Source organism: Chelonoidis abingdonii, chromosome 3, assembly GCF_003597395.2.
Source record: "Chelonoidis abingdonii isolate Lonesome George chromosome 3, CheloAbing_2.0, whole genome shotgun sequence".
Classification (NCBI taxonomy): domain Eukaryota; kingdom Metazoa; phylum Chordata; order Testudines; family Testudinidae; genus Chelonoidis; species Chelonoidis abingdonii.
The window spans coordinates 198709680-198730185 of record NC_133771.1 but is presented as its reverse complement, the minus strand read 5'-3'; the positions used below and the strand labels follow the sequence as shown (position 1 = coordinate 198730185).

General features: G+C 44.2%; 1 protein-coding gene across 1 annotated transcript in view; it reads right to left on the bottom strand.

Annotated features, from left to right (window-relative positions):
• The window catches only part of PCSK2 (proprotein convertase subtilisin/kexin type 2), a 206835-nt gene extending 186986 nt beyond the window's left edge, over window positions 1-19849 (bottom strand). Inside the window, exon 1 of the mRNA XM_032806360.2 lies at window positions 19535-19849. Within this exon, the coding sequence (XP_032662251.1) occupies window positions 19535-19711 (177 nt within the window). The 5' untranslated portion in view covers window positions 19712-19849. The remainder of the gene's footprint in view (window positions 1-19534) is intronic.
• Window positions 19850-20506: the final 657 nt, after the last annotated feature.

The following is a 20506-nucleotide window of genomic DNA, read 5'->3' as shown; positions in this document are numbered from 1 at the left end:
GACATGCCCTCAGATGCTACAATGCTGAGATTAGGGCCGGACAGAAATCACAGATTGGGTTTCTGTTCCAAAATATTGAGTTTTGTGTTTGAGAGAAAGGTTTTTCTGACCTGTGTCCAATAAATGTACACCATCTCCAAGAAACAAGGTGTCAGAGCTGGTAATATTTCTATGCCATACAGTCCGGTCAGCCATGAAGCCTCCAATTTCCTGATTAATGTTCTTCCAGTACTTCTTACTAGCTTTCATATTGTCACTGTAGTGATTATTCCAATGCTCATCCAAATCAGAGGAAACTGTCACAGCTCTTGGACACAAATCTCTGATAAGGTCCAAATCTGCACTCAGAGGTTGTATGAGGTGTACACCAGGAATAAAGCCCAAATCATCTCCACCTGAGGGATTCACCAAAAATGGTTTTTCACCATCTCCTAAGTCAGTGGTCATAGATGATGCAGAGTGGGCAAAATGTGGTTCCAGTGCAGGCTACCTCTCTCCACCCTGTAGTCAGCAATCCTCATGTCATGGTGTACTCCTTGCTCTCTCGCAAACTTCTACAACCTTGAGATCCAAGAACTGCCCAGAATCCATATGTTGGTGACCCTGGCAGCACATATATTTCTTTCCCTTCAGTGGCCAAGGTACCTGTGCTGTCAGTTCCAAATGTCTGTGCAGTGCATCTTGGGAAACATCACATTAATCTGCCCCAAGATCAGGAAGTAGTCACTTACCATCTCTTTTCTTCCTCTCCCCACCACCCACCAGGAGCTAGCAAAATACACATTTTCTCAAGCAACCAATCTAAGCCTTGCCTACCACCCACCCTCATTTCCTGTCCCTCTGCAGCCATAACCCCTCTCCCAGTCCCTAAATCTCCATTCCACCCCCGCAACCCTGTCTCTCTCTCTCTCACACACACACACAAAGTCCACTGTCTCTGACTTCTCCCAACCCATTCTAACAAAAATGCTGCTAGACCAGCTCCTGACTATTCTGCTGTGCTCACAGTAAATGTCCCCATAAAATAAACATGTTATATTGCAACAGACACCAGGAGTCATTAAATCTTTATTGCATAGATGGAAACACCATTGGCAAGGCATTCACCGATGAGGAATGGCATCAGCATTTTGCCTCAAACTATCCCAGACAAACAGAAGTGACTGCACAGAAACCATCTCATTGTTTTGGGGTTTCTTTCCTTTCTTGGTGCATGTGCACTGTAGTTCTTCCAGGCTGCACATCTGCACAAGGGAAGAAGCGATCCTGTTCTTAAATGCCATTCAGAAGTTGAGTCCCGCAAAGACTCAAGTGGGTCCCAGGCACTAACCTAGGTAAAATTTGACCAATTGAGCCATCTGGACCCACATCATAGTTTGATCTCTAGCTCTGTGCCAATAAAACCTCACCTACAAACATTTCGTAAAATGGCTAATGGGGGGAAGGGCTTATATCTCTACAGCCAAGCTCAAACAATCCCAAATGTGGCTTATTTACCTTATCCTGCCCCCTTCTGAGGCACATCAAATTTCAAAGGATTCTGACCAAGCATGTTGGTTTAGAGGACTTGGAAAGGTTGACCTGTAAACAGAAGTCATGATGCAACCTTATCTATAGTGGCACTGCTGCACCATTTTAGTAACAACCAAGACAATCTGTACTCCAAGGAGCTCACAGTATAAGTGTGCACAAGATGTGTTCATGGGTTGGGGTACACAGGCAGAATTGTGGGGCGCAGGAAGTTTGGGGTGCAAGGGGGTTGAGGTGCACTGGCAGAATTGTGGGTGCCACACCTCTCTCACCTGATCCCACAGCCTCTCTCCCTTCTCCTTATCACATTTATCCACTCCCTATATCTCCCCTCCCCATAGGGGAAGAAAGGTTTAGGACTCCCATTCCTCCACTGCTCCCCTCCAAGACCCTTCCCCTCCAGGAAGCAGGGCCAGTACAAGGATATTTTGTGCCCTAGAAGAAACTTCCATCTTGCACCCCCATCCCCACTTTATAAACTTTCAAAAATGAATACAGCATAATGTGGCATTGTTCATTAGAATTAATACACATTTGGCTTGAAAATTTATTAATTTCATCATCTAGTCTACATATTTAATGAAAATAAATGAATGAATAACCTGACATAGTGTGGGGCTGGTTGGCTTTGGGTAGCGGGGTGCGGCGGGGGATGGCTGGAGACGGGGTGTAGAGCTGGCTTCAGGCGTGGGGGTGTGGCAGGGCCTGGCTGGAGATGGGGGCATGGGGCTAGCTGGCTTTGGGCTGGGGGGTATGGCAGGGTCTGACTGCGGGCAGGGTGGTGAGTACCAGGGCCACCCCTAGATATTCTGGGGCCCTACGCAGCCCCCCCATGGCGGTGTGTAGTGCCCCAGGCCTCCTGGGGGGAGTGGGAGGGGGGACCCCAGACCTCTGTGGGAGCAGGGGGTGCCAGGCTTCCATGGGGGTGCGGCACTGGCTTGGAGGGGAGGGGGGAACCACCCCCCAGGAGAGTGGGGGCGGGGCGGGGCTGAGCAGGGGCAGGGGCCCTGGGGAAAGGCCAGGGCAGCAAGGAGCAGTGCAGCGCCCCTGGTGGTCAGAGGAGGAATGACATCATTTCCCAGCTGGCTGGAGCTGATCAAAGCCGCAGTGCTCCCTCGCACAGAAGAGGGAAGAGGGTTACATGTTTAGCCGGCGCCAGATGAACATCCCAGACATTTTGGGCACCACTTTTTGTCGCCCTCAAATCTTGGCGCACTACGTGGCCACCTAGTTTGCCTAGTGGTTGCACTGGCCCGGCCAGGAAGCATTCACATGCCTATTTTTCCTCCAGATACTTTGATTGCGTTACCCCTAGAATAAAACTACTTTTATCTTAGGTGGGAGGACTGTGATTAATTTATCCTTAGTTATGTTAATTGAAGGGACAGTTCACAGCCATCAATCTCAAAGAGGTCTGTGATTCATCTAGTCATTAGTACCTCCCAGTTTAACACTACAAGACAACTGAAGGAAATGGTTTAACAGGGGGGGATAGGAGGGAGACAGACACGACTGTAACTCAGTAACCTCTCCGTGAAAATGACCCAATATCTGGACCCTAACATTACCCCATGCCCACATACAAAGCAATCCAGGTAACTGCTCTGATTTTAGAGCACTTACAGAAGCATATAAAACTCCACCTGTTTTTCTGTATTGGAAGGCACATCGTGAAAAAAAATATTTACATTTTCTTAATAACCTTGCCCGTTTGGGTCCCACAAAGATTTCACAGAATCTTAGAAGATTAGGGTTGAAAGAGACCTCAGGAGGTCATCTTGTTCAATACCCTGCTCAAAGCAGGACTTGCGTTAACTAAATCATCCGCGCCAGGGCTTTGTCAAGCCAGGCCTTAAAAACTTCTGAGGAGGGAGATTCCACCACCTCCCTAGGTAACCCATGCCAGTGCTTCACCACCTTCCTAGTGAAATAGTGTTTCCTAATATCCAACCAGACCTCCCCCACTGCAACTTGAGACCATTACTCCTTGTTCTGTCATCTGCCACCACTGAGAACAGTCAAGCGCCATCTTCTTTAAACCCGACTTCAGGTAGTTGAAGGGTGCTATCAAATTCCCCCTCACTCTTCTCTTCTGCAGGCTAAACAAGCCCAGTTCCCTCAGCCTCTCCTTGTAAGTCATGTGCCCCAACCCCCTAATCATTTTCGTTGCGTTCCACTGGACTCTCTCCAATTTTTCCACATCCCTTCTGTAGTAGAGGGACCAAAACTGGACACAATACTCCAGATGTGGCCTCACCACGTGTGGCGGGAAATAGAGGGTGTAATCGACTTTCCTCGATCTCTGCATGCTGCTACAAATGCAGACCAATATGCCAATTTAGCCCTCTTGAGAAGGGCACTGCTGACTTATATCCCAGCTTTCATCCACTGTTAATCCCCAGATCTTTTGGCTGCAGAACTTACTGCTTAGCCAGTAACGGTCCCCAGCCTTGTAGCAGGTGGCATGGGGAGATATCTTCCATCCTAAGTGCAGGACTCTGCACTTGTCCTTGTTGAACCTCATCAGATTTCTTTTGGCCCAATCCTCCAATTTGTCTAGGTCACTCTGGACCCTATCCCTACCCTCCAGCATATCTAACTGTTCCCCCAGCTTAGTGTCATCTTCAAACTTGCTGAGGGTGCAATCTACGCCATCCTCCAGATCATTAATGAAGATATTGAACAAAACCAGTCCCAGGACTGACCCCTGGGTCACTCCGCTTGACTCTCCGGTCTGCCAGCTAGACACTGAGTCATTGATCACTACCCGTTGAGCCCAACAAACTAGCCAGCTTTCTATCCACCTTATAGTCCATTCATCCAATCCATACTTTAACTTCCTGGCAAGAACACTGTGGGAGACCGTATCAAAGGCTTTGCTAAAGTCAAGATATATCACATCCACTGATTTAGTGCATATCATGGACTGCCTTGGATAAAATTCAGCAGACTGAGACCTTTTTCGCCTGTGTTACATCAAGAGTTTGATCTCTAGCGCTGTGCCAGAAAAAAGCATTTTTTGAAAAATGGTTATTTTTCCTGGCTTATATCACCTCAACCACTGGATCAAATGATCCCCCATATGGGTCACTAACCCTGCCCTGCACCCTTCTGAGGCACACTAAGATTCAAGGAATTTGACTAAGCATGTCATTTTTTTCAGAATTTAGCAAGGTCAGCCTTTAAACAGAAGTCAAGACCCAAGCTATAGCTATAGCAGTGCTGCTGCACCATTATAATGAATCATTGCCTGAGAGAGGCAGTGTTCTCTCCGCTGGACGGAGCCTGTGCTGTAGCACCTGAGTTTCTAATCATGGCTCTGATACTCACTGGCAACTTGGCTATGGTACATAATGGCCTAATTTTCAGATGTGTCAAGCAACCACTTTAATGAGAGTTGCAGGTGCTTAGAGCCTCTACAAATCAAATCATTCACCTCGTTACATTTCAGTTGTCTTGCCTGTAATACGAAGGTAATTACACATATTTACCTACGTCACCTGTTAGGATTCACAAATGTTTGTACAGTGCTTTGAAAATATTAAGTGCAAAGCATAATCATTACATTCATATATTCAGGTGCTTGTCTGGCAATAGATATTCATAAATATTTTTAAAAATTTAAATAATACATGACATCAATTTCCTCATCATAACAGCCACATCTGCCTAAAGGAAAAGCCATGTTACCAAGCTTAAGCAACTCTCCTAGCAATTTATCTTCTCAGAATTTAGGGGTAAATGATATATTCCTGTCTAAGCAGGATTGGGATCACCAAAAACAACAGCCCCCTCCTAGCAAAGGATCATTTGACCAGATGACCTTTCCTCCCTTTTCTTTGTCGATACAAGTGACCTGGTTGTTTGCACAATAAAGAGAACAGATCTGGTGAAAGCTGAGACCATATTTACCCCAGAATTCATACAGAGGTGGTTTCAGAGATAAGGCTGTTTTCTTCATTCTAGTAAAGTTTCGTGTTTAGTGTTAGAAGAAAGCAATTTACTGAGATTCTTTAGCATTGTCACATTATAACTCCTGGCCAAATTCTGCTCTCATTTACACCGGCATGAGTCTAAAGTAATTCATTAGAACCCAACGGATTTACTCCAGATTTGCACCAGTATAACAGAGCATCTAACCCTCTGTCAGGAAACACAGTAGATTTAAGAGCTTGTTCTTGAAAGAATGAAGATGAACTAAACTCACTGTTGCTGGAGGTTAAAGGGGGGAAAATGGCACCCCACCATCAAGAGCCTTGCCTACTGATTTTTGAGGCAGCTGCAGAATAAGACTTTATTGGTTGTTAATACCAATTAATAAATGTCAGCAGTTTATTGCCATCATAAATTGAAGTTAATATAGTATGTACTGATACTTATCTTTCTTAAATTACATCAATCAAGTGAGGCAAATGTAGACTTTTAATTAGCTACTCAGCATGTTTCAGCCTTTAGAGCCTGGAAAACTCTACTGGGGTACCATGCACTTTGGGATTCAGGAAAGACAGGAAGACAGACTGTGATTTGGAACTGTATGAAAGAGTTGACTGCATATGTGTCTGAGAGAAAGAAAACAGCTGTTTGTGGGATTTTTGAGATTGGCTCACAATGCAAAAATGTAGATCTGGATCTCAAATGCCCAAAATTTCAGGCTTGTTTAGATCTGGGGTTTTGGATCTACCCATTTTAATGATAGAGGCCTTGACAAAACTGAGTTTAGACCTACGTTCTGATTCTGAATACCTCCAGCACAAATTTAGAGGTTCAGATTGAGTGTGGGTTGGCTCAGGCCCATAACTAGACATTCAGTGATGAAGGAAAGTATGATATGTGCATAGTACAGAAATGTTGCATGTACTTATGTTGCAGTTACGTGTAGAAGTCCTAGTCAGGGATTTCTATCATTCTAGGCATTGCATAAACAAGTAAAACAAAGGCAGTCTCTGCCCCAGAGATCTCATGGTCTAGGAATCATAATTGTGAAAAGACTCATTAATTTCACACATGTACTTCCACAAAGATTGTCTGAGAAGATAAGAGAATAGCTAGAGGATGCACATGTAGAGTAGGCTGCATAATACATGCTCTTTTTTCTTAGGCACCTGGAAGAATTAGAGTCTCTACCATCTGGCTCTAGCTTAATACCCAAACAACGCCAAATAATATTGTCCATTTCTCTCTCTCTCTCTTTTTTCATCAAGAATTTTTTTTTTACAACTTTAAATGTTATTTTGTTTCAGGTTTTTAAATTATGGTTATATAATTTTGGCTATAATAGAGTGTGGTCTTGCATAGTTACCTTCTTGTACTGAACTGGTGAGTAAATGCTCTAGTTCAGTCGTGGGTAGCTGGAACACTTATTGGCTGCCTGAAAACAGGTTATCTATGGGCAGTTAGGTCATTATTTCTATTTGTTTTAAGTGGGCAATGAAGCAAGTTAAGAACATAACATATACATGGAAATTTTACCGGGGAAGGATGATAATACATGACAAATCTCTTTGTGTCCTAGTTATTCATGATTTGGCTGTAAAAATGAAAAATATCCCCACCTACTGTAGGCATACAAAATACAAATGGATAAATAAATGAAACGTGAGAATAATGGGCCAGGACCCAGTTTCCTTATTCAATTATTACTAAGCCTCCAATACTGACTGAAGAGTTCAAGTGGGTGGGGCCAGCTTCATAATAATGTAACAAATCTGTGGTCAACAAAGATTTCATGCTTGCTGCTAAACTGCACATGACAGCCATGTAGAACTTCTTGCAACAACAGGGATAGAATTCAGATCCTCCTAATCCAAAGCACAAACCCTCACCAGCTGAGCTACAATTTTAGCACTATAGAATGGGATTTTTCAAAAGCAGACAAGGGAGTGAATACCCAGCATCCACTGATTTACATTAAGAGCTGAACTCCAAAGTTCCTTAGAAACTTTTGAAAATCCTGTGTAGAGAGACTGACAAACAGTTGAGGGGTTTCAGAGTAGCAGCCGTGTTAGTCTGTATTCGCAAAAAGAACAGGAGTACTTGTGGCACCTCAGAGACTAACATTTGAGCATTCTTATTCCTGCCAGTAGAGGGACAGATATACATACCCCTTAGCCAGGTCATTACACCCTTCATAAAATCATTGCATACCCAAGTCCTCTGGGGACCTGACACAATTCATAATATGCTTTAGAAATGACTTGGAGAATAGTGCAGGAAAAAGATCAGTTATACCGACAACATATTGCACAGCATTTTTGCATTTGAGATTCTTTCAGCAATTACCAAGATATTATTTTACAAACAGAAATTTCACAGACGGGTTTCTGATGTATAAGGTTTTTAATTACAGCTGACTGAATCATACCCAATCATTTGATTAATTTAGCTGATTTGGGGGTTAGCGAAATTGTCTCTGATCAGCTGACAAGTTTCTCAGGATCTGTTACTTGAAACAATCCACCAAAGAAATTTCCAGATATAATGCAGCAACTACTTTGCAAGTACTTCATTGCAACTATTTGAAATGTGAGCTGCAATGGTTAGGGATTTTTAGAATAATCCTGTAAATGCTTAAGCAGAAAAAGCATTCACTATAGGCATCTGTAAAAGTGTAGCATACCTGGTCTATGCTTAAAAAGTTTTCTGGTATAACTATGTCAGCACAGGTGAGTCTCATCTTATGCAGGAGTTCCATCTACGGTTAGTGCGTAAAGTGAAAACCGCGTATAGTCAAAATTACATTGAGTTGAGTGGCAGGCAGAATCACCCACACTACAGGTACAGTATTAAAATTGTTATTTTTCTCTCTTTTTCTGTTTTTTTTTGTTTTTGCCGACCACGTAAAGCTGAAATCGCACATGTTAAACGCGCGTAAGATGCGACAGATCTGTAAAGCATATGTCAGTGATTTTTTACTTAGATAGTTATGCTGGTAAAAGCCTTCGTGCAGACACAGTTATACAAGTAAAAGGTGCTTTACACCACAGTAGCTCATTTCATTTTACTGTACCAGAATAAGTACTTTTATTACACTGATATAGCAACATACACTAGGGTTTTTTGGTTTTGTTTTCGTTTTTTGCCACTTAAACAATGCTAGCATAGTTAAAGCAGCAAATGTTTTATGTATAGGCAAGGTCTTATACCTTACAACTTGTCTGAGTGAGGAAAAAAACTGTACAGGACACCAGGTTATCTCCTACACTTAAAAAGAAGTTGATTCTCCTGAAAGGTGGCAGATTGGCAGCTCTGGATATCTCTGAGGTGCACCAAAATTCAAGCATCTCCACAATGTCAGCTAAAGGGCCTCAGACCTGGTTTGGAAGGCTCGAGTCTAGCACTGGGACAGTAGGTCAGTGTCCAAGTCCATTCAGTCCTTGGCCTCTGACACTTGGGGTCAAGACACCCAAGAGAAAGAAGAGAGGGTCTGAACCCCAAAAATAGGCAATTGAATCAACTGATTGTAATGTTACTGCACTATAAAAGTGTATCAAGTAAGGTCTTTTCTGAAAACCTGTGGCACACTGGTGATTAAGATCATTGTGAAATGTAAGGGCATTATGGATACTCACTGATATTATGCTTTAAACTCTGGGACTGATGGGAGAAAAAGGTGTTTTCCCAGACAGGAGGGAGGGCAGCTATCCATGGTCAGGGTAAGCAGTGACAACCCCTTACTGGTCTGGGTTGAACCCCAAAGTGTCACAGCCTCTCAGTTAAGTCTGCCAACAAATTCATATCAAACATACTGTTGGTCCTGTGATAGAGTCACTTATCCTTAGGATCTGGTCTGTCAGTTTACACCTATCACTATTGAATTATGCTGGATTTGAAACTATGACCTAGTAATCAAAGGCTCTATTTCAGGGTTTCTCAAACAGGGGTCGCCACTTGTGTAGGGAAAGCCCCTGGTGGGCCGGGCTGGTGTGTTTACCTGCCCTGTCCACAGGTCCAGCTGATCGCGGCTCCCACTGGCCGCGGATCACTGCTCTGGACCAATGGGAGCTGCTGGAAGCAGAGGCCAATAAGTCCCTGGCCCCAGGGCCAGCTCTAGCCATTTCGCCGCCCCAAACACGGCGGCATGCCACAGGGAGCGCTCTGCCGCTCGCCAGTCCCGCAGCTCCAGTGGACCTCTCACAGGCGTGCCTGCAGATGCGCCACCGGAGCTGCGGGACCAGCGGACCCTCCACAGGCACGCCTGTGGGAGGTCCACTGGAGCCGCCTGCCGCCCTCCTGGCAACCGGCAGAGTGCCTCCCGTGGCATGCTGGCCCAAGCACACGCTTGGTGCGCTGGGGCCTGGAGCCGGCCCTGTTTGGCCCACACCACTTCCAGCAGCTCCTATTGGCCTGGAGCAGCGAACCGCGGCCAGTGGGAGCCACAATCGGCTGGACCTGCAGTGGGGACAGGTAAACACACCAGCCCAGCCCGCCAGAGGTTTTCCCTACACAAGTGGCAACCCCTGTTTGAGAAACACTGCTCTATTTCATCTATACCATCCTGTCCCCTTGGTGCTTATTTTTCTCCTTACTGCAATGGGATTTTTAACTTCCACCTGGCCTGCTGCCAGAGCTCAATGCTTCCCTGAAAAGACAGCGTTTTTAAAAGTGCAACAATCCCTCTTCTGTACAGCACTGCAGTGTCCACACTTTCGGACACATTCAGCCCTTGTGTAACTCCACTGATGTCGAGGATGATCAATTTGATCTGTGTTTATCCAGTTCTGGTATTGAAATCATGACTTCGTGGCCTAGAGCCAAGAATGAAATAATCTAAAGAAACTCTAGTACTGTAATACATAGGGTAAAAATAAGGGAAATAGAAAGAGCTATTTCATCTGCATCAACCCTATCACCTCAGGTAGCGCATCCTGACACAAACCATGTGAGCACAGAAGTCTCCAGCCATAGAAGAACTGTACTGGTTTTGTCACTTAGCGGTATGAAGGGGAGAGGAAAGATTTGGAAGGGGGGTTGAGCTCACTGCATGCTATGGATCAAAGCTCTGCAGTGGATTTTCTTGAGCTGTGGTAAGGAACTCCCTCAAAAAATTCAGCATCTAATGTCAAAACATGTGGGGCTCCCTGGTTAAAATAGTCTCCCTGCACCCTCCTGCCCACAAAATATCCATTAATCTCTGATTCTTTCTTCCCTTCTCCTACCAAAAATTCCACTCTTACTCCTCCTTAGAGTCTATTTATTCCAGGCTCTCACCAACCCCAATTCAGTACATCAGTCCTTCATCTCCTCTCCTCGCCCTGGGCTCCTCAGCCCATCACTTATCATGGAGGCTTCTTTAGGTGGCAGATGTTTCTCACAGTAGCAGCTCCAGGGGGCAAGCAGGTGGTTTTTGGTCTCCATGGGCAGCTGTGATTATAGGCTGGTCATCCTGAGGCATCTGGCAATGTGGTGGCTAGTCAGGTCACCATGGGTGGGATAGGTGGGTGAGGAAAGAGTATTTTGGTGAGTGGCTGTCCCTTAGATGTTGGTGAGAGCACACAACCTTCTGGCCAGCATCTCCCACTGGTAACTTAGGCATCTCAGTACCTAGTCCTACTGGCTTTTGTGAATCATAACACAAGGTGCCTATTTCCCCACATTTATTATATAGGGAGCCTAGGTGCTTACCTCAGGCTTTGTGAATCCCAGTAATTTTCTAGGCACCTAAAAATTTGTGCATCCAGGCCTAGGTGCTTACCTTTCTCAAGATGCTCCTTCCTCTGAAACAAGGGAGTCACGTGACCCTCCTCCAGCTCCATCAGTGGGAGCAGTTCTTTCATCCTACATCCTACATCCTACATCCACCTTTCAAAGGCCATCTATAAATCCCAAGTACATGAGCTGACAGAGCTAATGTAGCCTCAGATCAGTAGTGGTGAACACTGAGCAGCTTTGCCTGTGGGTGTAGATTCCTCATCTCCACAGAATTCCCCAGGGTGCTGCCCAGTTAGCTGGGCTGACCATATACTTGGGGCAGGCTCTATGGTTATATAGCAAACTCTAGCATGGCTTAGGCAACATTCATTGGGCCTGCTCTTCACCTAATGTAAATAGAGCTAGATCAATATATGCCAGTTCGGGGTCTGACCCATTGTTTCTAAATCCTCCGTTTGTTGGAAGTTATTTACATGTTTATATTTCTTCTCTTGAAGATTTTTTCTCTGACACTGAGAAAACTGAACACAATTTTGAAGTAAAAATAAGTAGGTGTATATTCCCAGTTCAGCCCTGTATCATTTAAAAGAAAAGTGAAAAAGAAAAAAAATCCATCGTGTCTTTGCTGGGTCTTTGCCCTATAATCAATTTTGTCAGTATATTGAAAGCGTTGCTATAAATATAACATTATCAAGAGTTCGGGTGATGTGCGGTAAACAACATCACAAATTCGTGCAACTATATAAGCAGCCAGAGTTTGCATCATTAGAACATCTACATGATTACAAATCTGCAGCACACAAACAATAACAAACTCTGATGGAGTTATTTCTAGAAGCAACCATTGAATGTGTGTATTTTGCCAGAAAACAGAAATCACTCATGTTTCTAAACAATAAGAGATGCAATTACAGAGGGGAACAGCAATAGGGAAGTATGAACTTCTCGTTTTACATTCTATGCTCTTAAACGAAATTGAAAACTACAGCTGAGGAGTTAATTATTTCAACCTTAACTACAGAGTTCACTACCAATGGATGCTGCATTATTCAGGTCTATAGCAAATGAGAAGTTGTTTCATAGATGTTCTTTATGCTGTGTTGCAAATTCTTCCTTCTTTTTTTCTGCTCTGTGTGTTTGTGTGTATACATACAATAACTGATTTGTTTTTATTTGTGCTTGAATAGCAGTTTAAAGTGTTTCCTACTAGTGCTATAGCTGAATCCATGGGAGAATGCACACAAAAAAAATGTCCAGACATTATGGGCCAAGTGCTTTTCCCAGCTACCCCTGTGCCATACTGGACTAACTCCACTAACATCAACAGAATAACTCACTGGTGTAAATGAGAGCAAAAAAGCCCTCTATGCTCTATATCTTGGCCCCATTCAGTGACTGGATGCCAGGTACTAAGAAATGTATTTCTCTAACCGGAAGGATCCCTCAAAATCTAGCCCGCTGTGTCTCTCCTCTCAGTTACTTTCCTCCCAGTTTTTTCTAAAATGGATAACGGTTCATCAGAACCCAGAAGTGTGCAACTCTAGCAGCCAGATCATATATTTCCTACTGGCTAATTGCTTCCTATCTTCTGAGCACATCAGTTCAGACACCAAGAAGCGTGAGCATGCAACATTCCCTTCTGGACACATAAGAACCACCAAACTCTTGCTACTCAAATACGTAGGACATTTACTTTTTCATACCTTTTAATGCAGTTTGTATTATTAAATTCTGATCAGTGAAATTAAAGTCTTGGGTTCCTCATGAAATTTAAGTATCAAAGTGTACCTTTGGCTGATCATGTCTTTAAAGTTTTAATGAGAGGTTTTCCTATTTTCATAATGAAGGAATATTTGTGTGAATGAATCTTCTAGGATGACATAAAATCGATTATTGAACTTCTATTAGGGTGTGCTTTAGTCTGAGGCCTGATCTTCAGCTCACTGATTTCAATGGGAGCAGAAATCAGCAGCAGCTCCAGGCACCAGCGCTCCAGGGGCATGACTGGGGCAGCAAGCCGCAGGGGGCGCCCTGACAGTCCTTGCGAGGGCGGCAGTCAGGCAGCCTTTGGCGGCTTGGCTGTGGGAGGTCCCCGGTCCCGCAGATTCGGCGGCAATTTGGTAGCGGGTACGCCAAAGTCGCGGGACCAGCGGACCTCCTACAGGCAAGCCACTGAAGGCTGTCTGCCTGCCGTGCTTGAGGCGGCAAGAAAGCTAGAGCTGCCCATGGCAGAAACAGATCCTATATTTTAAAACAATACATGTCTATGGTGCACACACAAAGGCCTAAATTCCCAAAGATTGGTCTCCCCTTTTGCATCTGACCTGCTCCCATGATAGTAAACATTCTAACATCTGTACTTTGCCTATGCAAAATCAGCACTTTCCAGGGTTAGAAATGTGTGCAATCTCTGCACTGGTGGGCCTACCCGCAAAGTGCAGACACAGGTATGTGCTCAAAAAATTGGGAAGGTACACGCACAAAGGCTCAGGTAGAAGTCTGGCTGAACACTGACCTCCAAACAGGCAGCTAAACATTTGAGTAAAATCAATAAGAAATTCTCAAGAGCCAAATCCTGCATTCCTTACTCAGGCAAAATTCCTCATTTCAATCCCAGACTGTTTTCAGTGCACAAAAATGCAGCACTGAACCTTAAATGTAGAAATAAGGCACATTTTAAATAATGGAGGTAATTAGCCATTGGCACAATTTTAAAAGTGTTGTGGTGGATTATCCAGCACTGGCAATTTTTAAATCAAGCCTGGACGTTTTTACTAACAGATATGTGCTAGTTTAAACAGGAGTTAATAGAAGACCTATGGCCTGTGCTGTACAGGAGGTCAGACTAGATGAGCTCAATGGTCCTTTCTGGCATTATAATCTATGCATGTATCCCCAAAATAGCCTCGTTCAAGATTTAGGGGCTGATCCAGATCTGACCACTGTGATAACTATCTTTTTAGCATTCGGTGTGAAGTGGGAGCAGACCTAAAAACAATTCAGGGCCTGAATACACAAAAGTATCTGAACAATCCTTGGATTATGGTTTTATTCAGAGAAAAAACACAAAACAGGACCAATGAGAAGGAAGAAGGAGCCTGACCACTTTGGAAGAGGGAGTGGAGGGGATTTTGTCTGTCGTAGAGCTTCCACAGCTGCAGATCTGGCAGTCTGCCACTCATCTATATTTCTGCACCATAGAAACTCCTGACCAACACTCTGTACTCCCTAAGTTAGTGGTGTGGCTCAAAAGAGGGAAAACGGGATGTATCATAAGCAGTGCAGTGTAGTCATCGACAGGGTTGCTTGAATATAAGAAAATAAGAACAACTATCATGAGTTAGACCACAGGTCCATCTAGCCCAGTATCCTGTCTTCTGACAGTGGCCAATGCCAGGTGCTTCAGAGTGAATGAACAGAACAGGTAATCATCAAGTGATCCATCCCCTGTTGCTCATTCCCAGCTTCTGCCAAACAGAGGCTAGGGATACCATCCCTGCCCATCCTGGCAAATAGCCATTGATGGACCTACCCTCCCTGAACTTACCTGGCTCTTTTTTGAACCCTTGCACTCAGAGCAAATCCCCAAACTGTGTGCCGAACTTGTTGGAATAAATAAAGACATGCAGTTAGGCCAGCTGGTGTTAAGCAAAATGAGAAGAAAAGCCACTGCCTGCTCAGATATGTATCTTTGCTTTCTGCATCGGCACAGCTCTTCTACATATTTTCAGCAAATGCAGGATTTGGCCCATAGTTTGGAAACAGCAAACACAAAATGTTTTGAGATTTTTAGAACACTGACCATTGATTGGTCAAAGCATTTCACCTCTGCAAGATGAGCAAAGGTGGAGTATTTAGACATGGCAGCATTTTGTCATGACTATGAGATATGTAGCTAATGAAAACAAAATGTGGAGGGAAGTTGATCTTACTTAAAAACCTGCAGAAAAATCTGTTATGATTAGGAGACCTTTGTGACTGCCATCTGCAACTGCCTCATGAGAGAAGAGCGAAGAACTGGGAATGAGGATGCCAAAATCAAGAAGTAGAATTTAAACATTTGTTTCTGTAATCTGTACTGAGAAAAGCTCTATTGTGGAAACACATATTTTGTGAATATTGCTTCATGTAATAAACCAAAGTTTAATTTGCTTGAATAGAGAATACGAACAGTAGCAAATGAAAAATATAGAACAATCCTGGGTAGAGATTAGGTAATCTTTTCCCCCCCAATTACAATTTATTGATTGTGTAATGGACTAGTCGGAAGTATGACATAATTTAACAGACTTTTCTGTGCAAAGTATAGTAATGCACAGTTGCCAAGTCTTACAATTTTTTCATGAGTCTAACAATATTTGCTATTATTCTTCAAGCCCCAGTTACTGGATGCACAGCTCTCATTTCCTAGCCTTCAGGGTTATGGACAAAAGCATGAAAACATGATGCAAGAGTGCTTCAAGGGTTCAAAAGCAAATAAAAAGCCCTCCGAACATTTTTGTTTTTAAATTTCATGATTTTTGAATGTTTAGGTTTAGAAGGAGTGGGAACGTGAAGAAATGAATGTGGTTTATAAGAGTGACCATTTTATGAGGAAATTTAGAGTTGTTTTAGGAAGGGGCAGATAAATTGGAAAGCTGTCAACCTTACAAATCAAAGTACATCATTAAAATGTAATTAAAGAAAAGAAGGGAGTTTAGGATTATTTGAAATAAGATAAATTCAAGTTAAGATTTTCAAGAATCCGTGCCTAATGCCAGAATACAAGATCTTTATTTAGGCACCTGATTTTCCAGAGGGCTGAGCAACCAGCATCTCCCACTGAAGTCCTTGAGCACTAGGCATTAGAAAAAAAATCAAGCCACTTATTTAGGTGCCCAAATATGGACTATAACTAACTCAGATTCGGAGCTGGAGTTAAAGCGCACAGGGGATCGAAAGATTGAACTTGAGCTTCTGACTAGAGTTAAGAGCCAAGTTGCTGCATCTTCACTGCCAGTTCAGCCTGAATTAGTTAACTAGGGTTAGCTAACCAAAGGTAAGAACCCCCCCCCTTTTTTTTTTTTTTGCATTGTAGACCTACCCAAAGAGGGTCTGGCCTCTCAAAGAACAGCTAAAAGGCATAATATTAGCCCTCATTACAAATTTCTCAGTTATGTATCACTGGAAATCTGCTGCTAAACAACCTGCTATATTATCTCATTTGTCAGTTATGAATGAACCCTGCGTACATTGAATTAGATATTTTTAAAAATCTTCTATGAAACAAATAGCTTAAATTATCAAAAAAATTATTGTCTGAAGTATGTAAAAGGTAAACCCTCTCTCTCATATGTATCCTATATTTACATATATGATATTCTGTGCCTGTGAAGAGACAGATATAAGACCAAATAAGTATGACATATTATCAAATGAGGGCTATACTCTGCCAGCTTTACTCCTGGTGAAAAGCACCTCCTCTGCAAGAAACACCCTTGAAATAAATGTGACTACTTGCAGAGTGAGGTGCTATTCAACATGAGCACAGAGGGCAGAATTTGGCTTGAGTGAATAATTTTTCAGACTGTCAAACACAACCCTTGCGGTTGAAGAATGTAACCAGGATCAGTGCTATCTGGTCTATAGTTTAATATTTTGGGTATTTTCTGTATGTTTCATTATACAATTTAGAACTTTTCAATAAAAAGATCTATTTAAAATATTTGGATATGGTGCCCATAGTTGAAGGTACCTATCCTGAAGAGTTTAGAACTGAAGGCCCTGATTCTGCACAGACATACGCTACATATGCCCTCTTTTAACTTTTTGCACTGAGTAGTCCCATTAAAGCTGCCTCTGCAGGATCAAGATCTGAAAGGACACTAGATAAGACCAATGAAGACATGATAGATAAGAGTCTCCGGAGTTCACAAATACTGAAAAAGCACCAGAGCAGCTGGCACAAGCCAAAAGAAAGCAGAGATCAGAGCACTGAATCAGAGCCATCAAACTCTGTGCCAGACATAGTGAGGATTCCGCCATCAAAGTGAAGACAATAATCAGCCTCCTCTGTATTATCCTCTGCTACAGACCTTGCTAAATGCAACACATTTTAAAAATTGCACTGATATTTCCTCTGCCCCGAGAGAGAGAGAAAGAGAAAGAGACAGTAAGGAGGGAGGGGGTGGAAGAAGGCACAGGTTGGTTGGGAATAACATCACATAACCTAGAAGTCTCTCAGTGCAGTGTGTGAACCACAGCAGAATAGTTTATGAGTGTGATTCCTGGGCATGCACACACATCGCTGTGGGCTAGTCTGCTGGCTTGGCACTGCTTTTGTCTTTTTACCTGGAAGGTTTTACTCCTAAATAGAAGCATGTTCATGGAATATAGCTCTATCTGCACAGATTACATGGAAAGCAGGTGCTCTGTTGGACACCTTAGGAGACCAAGAACTTTGTCTTGGCTCTCTGTTGTGAGAAGATACAAGAATAGGAGCCAGGCTTGTTCTTAATGTAAAATTAATATACCTGGGACAATTCTTAATATGCATAGGAGAAGTGTGAAATTGTACAACCCCGGCTGTGGATTTCAGACAGGATCAGAACTCTTGCCCCCAGGCTGCTGGGGAGTGGCCCTTCCCCACCGCCTTCTCTTTTTCCTCTGAATTTTCCCCACCTGGATCATAAGAATATACAATTAAAAAAGCAAAGGTGAAAATAAGCACTGCCATGGACCCACAACCTCACTAGTCAGCACAAGCAGTGACAGGTCCCAGGACATGGTGGTGAAGGAGCAGGCTGGGAAGAACAGGGGAGGCTGAGGGTGAAAATGTCACATCCAACAAACCCCAGCAGTATACAGAGGCTCAGGTACAGGATCACTTCCAAAAAGCACAAGCAATGAATTCCTGTTACTAACAGAATGAGGATTTCAGTATTACCAACCAGAACAGTATCAGAGTCAGAGTTGGAATGAGGCCAAAGTGGTAATTTATTTTGCCTTAATTTCTCTAATGAAATCTCAGTGGAGCTGCCACAATACAGCCCAGATGCAGTTAGTTGCTCTGGAGAAGGCAGTCTAACTACACATTGGTTTTGATCTAAACAGAAGGACCCAATCCACCGCTCCCTGACGTTAATGACCAGACTCCCATTGAGTACAATGGAAGTTGGATCAGGCTCTTATTGCATAAGTATTGGGAAAACAAAAACACCAAAGAGCAGCAATGCTAACACAATTCCTCTCCCATCTGGGAGTTTAGCCTTACCCTGACTGCTACAGTTGTATTGACCTCAAGCATTTAATCAAACCTGTTCCCTAGTTTAATCTATTTATTAATTATACTATTAATTATTATTATTCAGATAACCTGGATTAAGGGATCCACATCTAGGTTTAATTAACATTTGATCTGGAGAGATTGCCAGTTTGGGTTTGCCTGGGTTGACTTCTCAGCAATCAGAAACAAAACAATGTCAAAAGGTGCTTCAAGTTCTCCAGGTCAAATAACTGTGTAGGCTCCTGCATTACCTTTTACTAAATTCTCTTGTCTTAAAATCTCACATTGCTCTTAGAGAAAACCATGAATATCGATGCCTCTGTCAGCCTGGCTCTGAGTGTCAAAGCAAATGTGAACCGGCCCTCACGTGTAAGTTATGTAAGCTCCTTCGGTTAGTTACCTTTAAATCTTTTATAGCGGTGCAGTTTCTAAGCAATTTCAATTAGTGATCAGTGTATGTAGGTTTTAGGAAGCGCATGGGTGTGCACCGTGTATTCTTTTGTTCAGTCCCAGAAATTGCTTAATAGTATTTCAGGATGGGAGTTAAACTGGAGGATGTTTACACAGGAATTACTAGGTACTAAACTAACCATGCGGGGAAACTCCTTGTTTTTAGTCCAAGAAGCCCTGATCTGAATCATATGGTGTCGCCGCTGATGAGTAGCGTGTAGTGGATCTTTGCACATCCACTATTTCAATATGTTACACCACAGGGATTAAGGAGCGATTTTAAAACAGCTCTTATTTGTTTTCATTCCTTTACATTAACTTGCTAGCGGGGCTGACGGAGGGGTGTGTTCAAACAAACGATTTCCTGCTCTCTCTCTGAAAACTGCCAGTTCTCAGGTGCAGAGACCCACAACATTCAAGCATGACCTTAGTACAAATTGAAGGGCATTTTAATTACACAACATGGGGGGGGGGGGCGGGAACACACACAACCCACCAGGGTTCTGTCTGCAGATGTATCCTGCCCTGTTATAAAATGCGTGCAGAGATCTCATCAACGTGCAGCGGGGCGGCTGTTATCAAAACAATGCACCACGCCACGGCCTTAATTGTCAATGCAATTAAACAGCGAGAGGGTCTTACCTTCCGGACCCCACTAAAGCCATATTCGGCCGCGAGTTGCTTCGCTTCTGGCTCGCCCCCTCGGTGCAACTCCACCAAAAAATGATTCGTGTAGACGGCTCTCTCAGCGGCTGCCAAAAGGAGCCCCAGCCAGAGAAGCCCAGCGATCGTCCACGGGGTAAGGCATCCTCCCTTCATGGCTCTTGCCTAGTGAGTGGGAGAGAATAAATACACAAGCCCGCCGCCGAGGAGAGTAGAGGTTTGGGGGGAGGCTAGGCAGGGCGCTGCTGAATGCAGCACAGCAGCGTGTGCGCTCCCTCGGCAGCTGGCGCGGCGAGGCGGGGGAAGTCGGCTGGGCGGCTCGTGAGCTGCCGCGGGTGGGTCTGCGCGCAGGGGGTTCGCGGCCAGATCTGCATTGTCAGCTCCTCCTCGCCGCTAGTTCAGCGGCGGCTCCAGGGAAGCACCAACCGGGCCGAGGTGAGATTGCAGCGCTGCCAATCACGTGCGGGCGGGGTGGGGGCTGCGCTAGGGCTAACCCGAGGCGAGCGGTTCCCGCTGCTGCCTGATTCAGCACCCTGGAGAATTCCTCCATTTCCCGGGGCAGGGCGAGACACGCGCTGTGATCAGCACCAGCGCTACCCCCGTGGTGGGTTGCACTGGGGGCTAAAGGCTTGTTTCCCTGGGGGGACCATGCTGAGCTAGGCGGCAGGAGATGCTCCAGTCCCACATGCTGACATCAGTACACCCAGGGCTGCCTTCCTTGCACGGGCTTTCCCCAGCCCATAACCGAGCAGCCGTGCTCTGCTCCCAATGCCCAGCAGACTACAGTGCACTCCAGGTCCGCCACTGCCCAGCCTGCACTCCAGCTTCTCTCGTCTCCTCATTAGATGAGGGCACGCTGAGCAGCACAGACAGTGCAAGAGCCGACCACGTTGTGCCCTGTGCAGAGGGAAATATAAATCCGTGTCAGGGAATGTACAAACAAAACCTTCC